Below are 12130 nucleotides of genomic sequence, written 5' to 3'. Positions count from 1 at the left end.
CTGTCCATGTGTGCAAGAGAAGATGTCTTTTGATGTGAGAATTACCAAACACAAATATGGTAAGACAGTTCTCAGAACCTTTTGGTCAAAACTTGTAGGATGACTACAAAAAAAACAAAAACCATAGCCTGTTTTTGAAGAACCAGAACGTCAGTGACGTAGTAGCTCAACATGCTTACAATCCATCACAGTTCACAGGTCATTGTTCAGAAATTGACGCATGTGACCACGACCACAACCTTGGGTACAGTTTTGGTGAATACGTGCAAGACGATTTGTGGAAGTCTCACTAAAATCTGATGCTTAGTAAGAGAAAAAGTGATCCTTGCAAAAATGGTAAAGTATCCTTAAAGACAAATATGTCTATTGCCATGCAGTACTGTAAGAGGACTAATTTGTGCGTGAATGGTCAGATGGGCATGGATGCCTCGTTAACGCATGAGGCCAACAATCCTTTTGGTCATATGAGCTAAAAATTAATGTGTTTTAAGAACTTCAAGTACAAGAAGGGTTTTGTTTTCACTAAATTTCTCATCTGAGAGAAGCTTGTTGGCCTTTGATGAGGCACAATAATCCATCTACTGGGCAGTGTATATTACCAGTGGTTTAGCTGGCCATGGCTAAACTTTTACTATTCCATATTAAAAACTGTGGGAGGTTCTGCACCCAGAATGTATGCTTTTTTATTTACTATCATGATTATTATTGAAAACAGTCTTAGGCTTCTTTCCTAACTGACTTCATAACAGAAGTACATGTAGTTGCTCAGTCAGTTTCACTAAGGTTTGCTGGTTCAGTGTCTGGCACTGACAGATTGGCTGTCATCTAGAAGATGGTTGGTATTACATCAACACATACATAACGAACTCCCATATCTACTCTGGGATTACTGCACTCTGGCTGACCTCAATCGGGAACACTTCTGAAAAAAACACACAGGCTGCTGATATATGTGTAACTGTAGGAACTAAACTTCAAGGCCTGTGCACACTGACAGTGAAGATTTCTTCTGGTGTTTGATGTCAAAATGTAGAAAACAATGCAGACTAAAAGCTGTAGAATAACAAAATCTGGACTGTGAAGTACAGGCAACAACATCCAAACATGCATAGACATTTCATATCTGCAGGACTGCTCCATGTGATCTATTTGCAAATGATCCAAACAATCTGCCGGGTTGTGTAACAGCAAAACTATTTTTCTATTTTAGCCTTTTGCAAGCACAAAATTGTGCTTTGTTAGGATCTGACAGTGTGCAAATTAACACATATAAAATACTAGGTCTCTAGACACTCAGTCATCACAGGAGGGAAATATCATCTGATGCATGCAGAGTTTCAGATAAAACTGCCAGAAACTGCTATCAGGGAACACAGTGGCTTACGTTATCAAATGACATCGAGAAACTGGGAAGAGTGCCGATTGAATAAAAATCTGGCGGATTTTTGATTGACAGCAGACTCAGACAACAAGCTGATAATGGCCTCTCAGATGTGTAACAGCAAGCTAACTGCAGCAGACATCGATGCACAGCTGAGTGTGAGTCACAATATGAAAGTGCGAAAGTACTTCAAGCAGACAAGACTCTGCAAAGTGTGGCTGATAGGTCAGGTAACACTTTAATTAAGTTATCAAAGAGGGGGTATGAGGTTTGCTGAGCTTTAGAGGCTTAGAAACAAAAAAATGAACTCCTGCAGAATGAAAGAGGTCCACAGGTTCATCTTTTTTCCAACAAAATAAATGTCTGAACCACATCTGATTGCACATTATTAGAATACCTGTTTTTGTGTGCGACATTTGAGTTACCAGTTCAGTTTTCGCTGTAACAGAGACGTTAGCAATGAAACCAAACCACTTTAAAATTGGTTTAGTAAAGTCAGCAAGTTATAAGTATTTAAACCTCCTGCTTCTATGAACATATATTAGAAGATGTGGCTGTCCCACATTCGACCACAACTTAATATGGTTTCCAGCGAAGAGTAAACACAATGAATCAGTCTGTGTAGTTGGCAGACTGCACTGCTCATAAAGGTAAAGCTGAGCAGGATTTATGCTATTCACAAATAAACAGTGGTAAACTGACAAATGTTTGCACAATAACAAGTCCATGTTAGGGCCACATACTTACCCAGCCTTCTACAGCTCATTAGTTTATTTCAATTTTCTTTTTCTCAGTGGTTTTAAGGCATATTTGTGACACCACATGCTCAGAAATACATTGAATGAAAATGTATAACAGACATTTACCCACCTTTGCTTTAAAGTTTCTTACCTTGTGCTTGTGTTAGCCTTAGAGAGCAGGTACAACAGAGTAAAGTCCAAAGAATCAGAACTCTCCTAAATACAAAGACAAAAGGAAACATGTCAGATGTTAGAGGTTTGTGTAATTTTTGTGCTTTACAATTAACTCAGCTTTCAGGTGCACTTCAATCACATTTCATAAAAAAAACTTATAAATTCCTTAAAAATGTCATCTGAGCCCTTAATGTATCTCTTTCACATTCTTGCTTAGTCCAATTTAATGCAAAATGTTATGTGAAATAATTTGCAGGATACATTACCAGTTTAAGTAAGCAAAGTGACATACTAAGTTAGCTGGAGAGCCATCTGGCACAGTCATGTTAGGTGCTGCTGCAGCATCAGCAGCAGCAGCCCTTGCTTTTTCAAACAGTCTAACATCTGCTTCAAGAGAGCAAGCTCTGGCTTATCTTGCTGCCTGACCAGATAAGCTACTGCCCAGCAGAGGCAGGTAAGTGCTCCCATAAGGCCACCTCTGACAATCTTTAAAAAAGATGCACCACATCACCTTAAAACCCACAATGCCAAGCGAAAGATAGACAAATGCTTTGGGGAAAAAAAGTGTTTCACATGTCAGTGTTTTATCGCTAACATCTGACTTTTATCTGAGGCAAACTGCAGCCTAGCCGAGCACTTTTGGACTGTGGGTTTTAAAAGGGGTTTCATCTAAACCCAGCAGTGAGAAAAAGCTGCTTTTCTCAGCCTACACAGGGACGTGTAATCATTCAACTAGATTTAGATCAATTCTGTTTTCACAGGCCAACAGTGCCACTTAATATCCAACATCAAGCAGCACACGGCAAATTTTACACCATTGATTTTTCTGTGACATTTATATGTCAAGACAAGTGATAAAAGAGATGCTGATTACTCATATGGAGCTGCTCTAAAGGTGCTGAATTATTTCAAATGGGTGTGAATTTCAGCTGTCTCTATGATAATATCAGGTTTTCACGCATCACATCATTTGGGCTTTAAATGCAGCAGACGAATCTGGGTGAATGTGGTACAAGTGCTGCTTGAAGTGGCACACACTTAGTGACAAGTGCTATAATTAAAGCATTTTCAGGAATTCTTACATTTGCGGTTCTTCTCCAAAGAGCCACAAAACCACTGGTCAGCCACTGGCACAATGAATGCTGGTTTGAGCTTCAGAAAGTTTTAGTCCTTCCACCTTCACTGTAATCTCGCTAAACTGACAGCAGCAGCAGAAACTGTATGTGCCACTTGTGACCAAGCCTCCTGTATGTCCTGCAGATTTTATGTGATGCAACATCTGGACTTTTATAGGACATCTCCTCCCATTGTGTCAGCCAGGCCAACCAGCTGAGTAAGATGCACAGCAGGGAGGAGAGAAAAGGAGGAGGAGGAAGAGGAGGAGTGTCTCCTCCTCTCATACATTTCCCTTAAATCAGTCCCAGATCGTTTGGCAGCTCATTCAGATACAAGCTGCAAAGGCAGAACTTGTAGAACAGCACAGCAGACTACACTGGCTTTCACTGAACTGATGTTAAGAGCAGAGAAAATAGTTTCCACATGCTTATCTCTGCAAGCCATTAATTACACCACCTGTTCTGCACGATTTCTCAAACAAATACCTCTAAAAGCTCAAGTCATTTGTCTTAGTAACCCAAGAAATGCTGTCACAAGTTTTTTCAAACAACTACTGTAAAACATACTGCTTGTATCAGTGCTGCTAGACATCAACATCTTTCTCGAAAGGACATGGATTCGGGGGAACCCGAAAAAAAAAAAGAAATCCCTCTTTAATTCAGAAAAGTGAGAAAGAAAAGTGCTCATTTATGCACTTCTGAATATGTCGACTCACCCCCCGACTCCAGTGGTTTTCAGTTTGGAGTACGGGGCATTATCCGGCTCCATAGCGGTTACTTCATTCTTTCTTGGGAGTTTTTTCTACAGTCCAGAGGAGGCAGATAAAGTTTTTCCATCCCAGGTGTTCCTTGAAGAGTCGCGCGTAGAGTAAAAAAGTGCAAGACAGCAAAAATAAAACAGTGAAACGATGCGGGATTAACCAGCAGTGAAAAAGCTTCTTTTTGCCATTGTCTTGCCTCTAATTCTTTGAGTCTCCTTCCAGAAGATAACAGCAATGTGATTTTTTTAAGGAAAAGAAAAGACGCTCCACAGAGCTTCACCTGTGCGCTTCCGATATTTCTTTCCGTCTTTCCGTTAGAGTCTCGTCCAGCTTTCCCGGGGAATCAATGCAGGACAAGATGTAGAAGCCCAGCGGTGTGTGTATGTGTGTGTCGACTTCCCAAAATGAAAGTTTATTGTGGACTGAGGGAAATCTTGAGAAGCGGGAGAGGGGGGACAACACCTCCCTCTGTCGCCCTCAGCTGAAATCCAAGGGAAGCAAATCTGGAGCTACACGCGGTTTTCAGGCGCTCCTTCAGCAAAAGGTGTGTCATTTCAGAAAGCAGCAGCCTGTCAGTGTGCACGTGTGTCTGTGTACTGCCGATCAAATCACTGAAAATCGTGTAGTTTTCAGGATGTGCTAGAAACAATCACATCTGCAGCATCTGCTGGGCCATAGCAACCATTTTAGAAACAGATGGTCAGCCCTCTGTAGAAATATGGTGACCAGACATAAAAACAAAGCTCTAAAACAGATCCTGCTTGTTACTTTTGGCTTTGATCAGTTAAGGATAATTGATGATTGAGATGTTTCCACTTATGACGTGGATAATGGTGCTCACTGTCATATCTTGCTGGAGTTAAAGGAGCGTTGTAAATGTTAATAATAAAGGTTAATTCATTCTGATCTAAGCACTGTTTTACTTAGCGAAAAGATTCTGTGGGTTTATTATCAGAAAGATTTGATTAGTAAAGGGGTTTTTTTTAGCACCTGGAAGCTCCAGTTATACTCACCATGCTCCTACAACATCAGTTTGCCACAAATCTGCTAAGAGTACAGGGATATAAAGCAACTAACAACCTGGAGTATTTTTGTTTAGAAATCTAACTAATCGCATAGCATCCACAACAAGTCAGCTGCATGCTAAAGGTGGTGGATGTGCATTCACCCCTCCAGAACTTGATCTACTTCTAAACTGTTTTTGCAGTTTTGGCATAGCGACCTCACCGCTTTACTACTTCATGGCAACTGTGGGGCTGAGAAATGAAGAACAAGCAGAAGTTCAACTACTGCACTTCCTCTTGTGGTTAAGGTTGGCTCAGCAATCTCCACAGATTCTCATGTTAAAATGTCCAACTTTATAGCAGAATTGTCTCTGTAGGTAGTTTCTACCAGATGTGCAGGGTGTGGCCATGTTATAAGTGTGCCAACACAGGCACACAGGTTTTGATCTCACAAATGACAATGCTTGCTATCAGTGAATTTCAGTTTTTTATTAGTCTGTTACTGTTAGCCTACTAAATAGCAAACATCTGTGCAACTTACTAGTCGTGCTTTCAAGCATTTAGTGATAACCCAGAACTCTACCATGTTGGGTCAGTCTTTGCTTCAAAAATGCCAACATGACAACAGGTCCTCCAGCTACTTTCTAGTTATTAATTTGCCAAATTCCAGCAAAAGCAACACTGATGAACTGCAAAAACTACTAAAACTGCTCTGCACCTTTCTGTGTGTGCGTTCTCAGTTGTTCTGCACTTCTGCTGATATTGAAAGTATACCTCTGTTCATTTATGTCAGCAAATAATATTATTGGCCAAACCTGCATGTCACAAAAACCTGAAACTGTTGCAATTTACACATTTTTAGAGTCAGAAACCCCCAGGAATTTGAATTAGGGTTTTTTCCATCTACATAATCAGTTGAGGTGAAGCAAAACCACATGAAAGTACTTTTGTGGACTCACCCCCAATCCACTTGCGCTCTATGAAAATATTTAACTTCTTGTGAAACGTGTGACTGAACTTTTTCAGAGTAATCTGTCTGACATTTGAAAATTTGCAGTGTAAACACTCCTGCTGTTTGTGCTTCGCAACTACTCTGTCTGTGTCAAGTTCCATCAAACTCCAACCGAACCCCAGCAAAAGCAAGGAACACATTTCCGCTTTGACAAATGAACAATTAATTTAATCAAGTGAAATTTAAACCATTAAACCTGCTTTTTGTGACAGCCCCCTTTAACCCCCTGCCTCTTCACTGTTTACTTCCGTTCTCACCATTATAACAGGGTTGCAGGGCTGCACTGATTCCAATTTGTGCATGTATGTGTGTATGTGCATGCGTACTGTCGTGTGCTGCGAAATTCCTCTGCCAAATAAAGTCCTCATTGACCCGCCTTCAACAAACACGCTATGACAGTGTCCAGGGGAGACCCAACAGAGCACCAATTCAGCCGTCTGCAACTGGATCTCTTCTCCTCGCACAGAGTCCCCACACAGTTCGTCCTCTCATGACCAGGAAGGAAGGGAGCTCACCACCTTGAAAGAGCACTTCCCATGTACCTGTCTCAGCATCGCCGGATGTGAGCTTTTGTTACCACACGTTTTAGTTTACAGACAAGGAGAGCTATGTCCTGTGGAAGAGCCTAGGGGAAGATCTTCAATCTGGAGTGTAAAGTTTCATGGGGTTTGTAATGATTATTGCAGCAGCCTATGCAAGTGATTCTCAAATTGTTGCCCAGGAACTGCCAAGGGGTTCTTAGATGCATGCCTGTTCATCTTCTTGCCAAGAGTTAAATGAGAAGAAGAAGAAGCAGATGGTTACTTTTTAGCTCAGCTTAGCATTAAAATATAAACCAGGTAACATGTCTATTTAAGTGCAACAGATCTGCCAGTTTGCTGTTTTTGCAATTCAGCTTTTGTGTAAGAGAATAAAGCGTTTTACAGAACGAGCTTCAGAGCTTTATTTTGTCTTTAGACAAACTGTATATGAAAGATGGACGTAATTTATAGGTCTTTTTTCTCACTTCGACTGTCTCAGTGCTTTTTATACAGGCATCATTTAGAGCTCGCTTCACAGCCCTGCTGCCCGGATTTTAACTGGCACCAAGAAGTATGAGCACATTACTGCAGTACTGGCAAACTGACACTGGCTGCCTGTTAAGTTCCATATTGATTTCAAAATTTTGGTAATCACTGTTAAAACATTAAATGACTTTGCTCAAGAGTCCATGAAGGACTTATTAACACCCCTGCGTGCCTGGGTGTTTACTGTCATCAGTGACTTTTTATTCCGAGTTCTCGGCTAATAACAAACAAAGGTTAGCAGGCTTTTGCGATGTTGTGGTCTTAAGATATGTGGTATTTTTTATCCATCTTTATTTTTTTTTTTTTTTTGATTTTGTTCAGTTTTTACATTTTCGCCTACCTTTTGTGAATTTTCCTTTTCTTTTTTTTCAGAGATCCTGCCTATTGATAGGCCTAAAATTGTTTTTCAGTATCTAAGTTAAGATAATTGCCAGCGATAGTTTCATATTGCTGTCAGGGCACGAGCCTCTCCACACATCTAAAAGAAAGCTAATTATTTTAATTAGTAATTCCCTAAATTAATTGTCCTAACTTTTAAGGTAATTCCTAGCAAAACCTTTTATTTTACTTTCATATTATCAACAATCAAAACTAATGGCGTATGTATTTTCCATCCTCGCTGCACTCAGACCCAAACCTATTTATGCTTCCTGAAAAAAATAATTATATATTTAAATCATTTACACTCTAAATGATTTTCTAGATCAGCTGGGCCCTTTAGGTTTTAGCCAGGGCCCATTTGTCCAATAAAATACACATTTTTTGTGTAAGGGAGTGTTCTTCAGTAATAGCTTTCCTATGTAACACAGGCAGTAAAATGTTATGTGTCGTAGATATTTGAAGTCTTTCCAGATATGGTTCCTTTGGGCACATAAAGGTTTGTGGTCTGATGCATGTTGGTGGTCCTTGACATGAAGAAGTTTGAGAGCTCTTTTCAGTTTGGCCTCTGGGATTTAAATTTCTGCTTTTCTACCTGACAGCAGTTTCAGAAGAGTCGTCTTCCAATCCAAGCAAATACTTTCCTGCATACTCGCAGTTCAGGCCAAAAGCTTGTTTTAGTGGAAAGCATGAATTAGCTTTGATGGAAAAGCTGCAGGATTTTCTATGAGTATTTTAATAGCATATTCTCTTCTTCACAGGACCCAAGTGAGAAGTTCTGTGTGTGTGTGTGGAAAATTGGTGGATTTTCCTGCCGACAGTGTCGTTGTAACTAGCATTGCAATTAGCATAGAAGGCAAATTTGTTCAACTGAGTGCTAATTAGTTATAAGCAACAGTTCAGTTTGCACAGTTTAAGATTTATGCTGATATATTCAATTAAATTTGGATTCAATTTGAGTAAAAACATAAACGGGATATTTTTGGATATTCTGTTCTATTTTTATAACAAACCTTAAAATATGAGCTTAACACATGGCACATCTTTTCATTTCATGCTCTAGAGATGGAAACGCTTGTCTGATAAACACAGACTCTTTTGTTTTACTCTCATGTCTTGGGGAAATGGGGCCAGCTGAATGCAGCAGACTCTGCTCAGGCACAGCTGGATCCAATAAGAGGATGCCCTGGTGTTCTGTTTACCCATTCCATATATTACAACAGGAAATTTGGGGAGGAAAAGAGTGATATAATAGTATCAAATACTACTATATTCATTTCATTTCCCTACTAACAATTCTGCTTTTTCCCCTCAACTACAAAAAGAATGATAACATCTGTTCAGCCCAGAAATACTTTGTACTTTGTTCTACTATAACAATAGTATATTATGTTAGTTCTAGGCTATAGTCTGTTGTCTGTGCGCATGTAAAGACTACTGCACACCAAATCTACCTAGCTGTACCTGAACTTAAACTTTACAGTTTAGTCTCACGGCTCTTGCCTTAAATATTCCTACAGAAGGCAGCTGTGGGAATATTAACTTTACAGACTGGTAAAGTTAAGAACTAGCTTTCAACAGTGTGGATCATTTTGTAGTAACTTTTTTTTCTCAGGCATTTGTGGAAACAAAGTGAGACAGAATATTGGACTGAAATTTGTCAATGGTGACAGAAAAGGGAAAATAAAGTTAATAATATTGCTCCACTGAGTTGTTTCAGTTTGTTAATATTTAACATTTTCAAGTATATTGGCAGTTTTCTCAGTTTTCCTTTTAATGTTATTGTGCTACGTCACACAAACAGTTATTGAATGCAGGTTTAAAAAAAAATACACATTATTTGCGGCATGCATACATATAACCTTTTTTCCCCTCTACACTCCGGCATAATACAATGCACCAGTCATCTGGTTCATCCTGATATGCTGCACCAGTTCATGTATCGGCCATCTTTGCTACTTTTTTAGAATATATTATAAGTGAGTGCACTGAACGCAATAATGCAGTGATAGGGTAACTCAAGATTTTAACCCTCTTTAACAGTGTAATAATAATAATTTGAAGTTGTGCTAGAACACAAAGACTGAATCTGTCTGAAGGCCACATTAGATGTGGTAATTATTGCCAATTCCTTACCCCGTGGAGCTGCAGAAAGACAGACGCTGCTGCCAAGTCAGAGGCATTGTTGTGGTGACATTTGAGTGGGGGATCAAACCGCTGATGAATAATCCATATTGAAAAGCTGCTCATTCTGCCAAATGTCAAACAGCAGCAGGAGCAATTGTTCAAGGAGCGGACTCTAAAACTCTTCATTCAGCATCCTCATAATACTGTGTCACACAGTGTACTAGTAAAGGTGGCGATGCAGCGTGTGCAAAACAAACAGTGGTTTAATAACTGAGGTTTCAAAGGATTTCCTCACTCACTAGATTGCTCATTTTCTAAACCAGTCCTGTCATAATATGCCACACACTACGTTTGACTGTCAGTAGAAGTACTAACAGTTTACTTTCCTGCAGCTTTGTATTCATCGTCATCACAGCTTCACAGCTCGTCTGTGAATTGCTCTTCCGTCATGGATTGCACCCTGTGATGATCTCTGATCTCTGCAGCTCTACAGAACATGTCACAAGTCCAGAAACCCTCATTTTTATCTTGTGCTTTGAATGTGCAGCAAGAATGAGCCAACATCAGCTTCCTGCTCCCCTTCTGTTTACTGCAACAGATGAAAAGAGAGCAGAGTATTCTGTAAAGACGAGGGCTTAGCTGATTTGTTTTGCATTGTCATGAATTGGCAAACTGACTCTTTATAATTAGCCTGCCGCAAAGCCAAGCAATGTTTCAGGGCTTGCAGCCTGTCTCCAGTCCCCATAAAGAAATATTTGAAATTAACAAAAAGCAGCTTCCATCTGGTAGAGATTCACAACTTGGACTGTGTAGCTGAAACAAATTGTTGTATCCCTGTGGTCAGCATAGATCTGGCATATAGAACAGATGCTCAACCACCCCCAGGCTTCCATAAAAACACACAACACCAACATACACCTCTGCGCATCCATTCCCTCATGTCATACAGTGACTCACACTGTTATGGTGGAATAGATGCAGGTGGATTCAGTCTCCCCCAGCATGCTTTAGTGCTGGAAATAATACAATATGGTATTTTAGCTTTTTAAAAGATTAAAAAAATACATGAAGAATCACATCGAAATGGGGCAGGTGCAGGACCTAACACAAACAGGCAACAAAAGAAGAACATCAGTGTCTTGCACAGTGCTGGGTTCTGGTTTTCCATATATACTGCATGACAAAGAATGTAAAGATCTGAGCTGCCCTATTCTTCACAGTAATTCACACTGCAGATATGGAATAGTTTGGAATGTGATTTTTGCCTTCTCCTTGCATAAGTTGCTTTCTCTGCCAACTGCTAACAAGTACACAAGCTCAGCCTGTTGATTAAAGATTAGGAGGTTTCACTCTTCTTTTCATATCCTGGATTTTCATTCATTCAAATCTTAACACTTTTCTGTGACCAGTGCAAGAATTAACTTGAAGTTTGAATCCACCTGTGCGTATCCGTGGGGCAAAATTACAAAGACATCAAAAGTTAATGGCTCTGGAAACAGACACTGACCATTTATACACTGTAAGTGGAAATAAATTGCATCACCCTGCCCTAAAGAATGTCTGAATCACTGAACTTCCCATGAGGATAGGTAACTATTGTTCACTTCATTTGTTTTGTTTTTGCCCTAAGTCAGAGACAAGAAACTCGATTCTGAAGACTTTCCATTATCCAATTCCCCACAGCACAGTCTCGCTTATTTGAAACCTTACTCCTGTGTAACAGTGTATCAGCAGCACCTACGTATGCTACTTTCAGCTGTGTAAGAGCGATTCTTTGTTTTTCAAGGATTTAGGTAGTTCATCCATTAGCAGTATCTGCAAATGTGACGAATGATGTGTTTGATTTGATTATACCTTGACTTTAAAATAACAGTGGACATCACAGCACTTCCAAGACCTTATGTGACTGTACAGCAGCAAGTGATACTGCTCAGTAATCTACAAAGGCCTGAAAGGGGGAACTGTTTCTTTAGCCAACCTGTAAATTCCTAACAGATTGAGCTTCTGGTTGAAGGCCTTGTTTTTGGAAAAGCAGCTGAAAGAAGCTTGTAACACTGCAGGATTTCTTTCAGGCTAAATACATTAGCAGATGGACAATGGGGTCAGTGATCCGAGGTTTACTTGTAACAGAGAAGCACAAAGTCCTTATCGAAGGAGTCTGTGAATTACAGTGTGACTCGTGTTTGCCAGCTTATGCTTAGCCAAGCGTTATGGTGTACCACTTTGTTCTGTATTGAATCTACTGCAAACGTGGCTGTTAATATCTTAGAATATCAGCAGTCAAAACTAAAAAGAAACACGGGCTTATTTTAGCTGTGATAACATCCCTCTGCAGGACTAAGAATTGACCTGACAAATCATGACACCCCAA

At 39.9% G+C, this 12130-nt stretch overlaps 1 protein-coding gene across 1 annotated transcript in view; it reads right to left on the bottom strand.

Annotated features, from left to right (window-relative positions):
• Nucleotides 1-4674, bottom strand: part of col27a1b (collagen, type XXVII, alpha 1b) — a 64744-nt gene extending 60070 nt beyond the window's left edge. Inside the window, exons 1-2 of the mRNA XM_026188457.2 lie at nt 4127-4674; nt 2273-2337 (exon numbers count right to left, since the gene is read on the bottom strand). Coding sequence (XP_026044242.2) covers nt 2273-2337; nt 4127-4179 — 118 coding nt within the window. The 5' untranslated portion in view covers nt 4180-4674. The remainder of the gene's footprint in view (nt 1-2272; nt 2338-4126) is intronic.
• Between the last annotated feature and the right edge of the window lie 7456 nt (nt 4675-12130).

This window comes from Astatotilapia calliptera, chromosome 12 (assembly GCF_964374335.1).
Source record: "Astatotilapia calliptera chromosome 12, fAstCal68.1, whole genome shotgun sequence".
Lineage (NCBI taxonomy): Eukaryota > Metazoa > Chordata > Actinopteri > Cichliformes > Cichlidae > Astatotilapia > Astatotilapia calliptera.
This window is presented reverse-complemented; position numbering and strand designations above follow the sequence as displayed.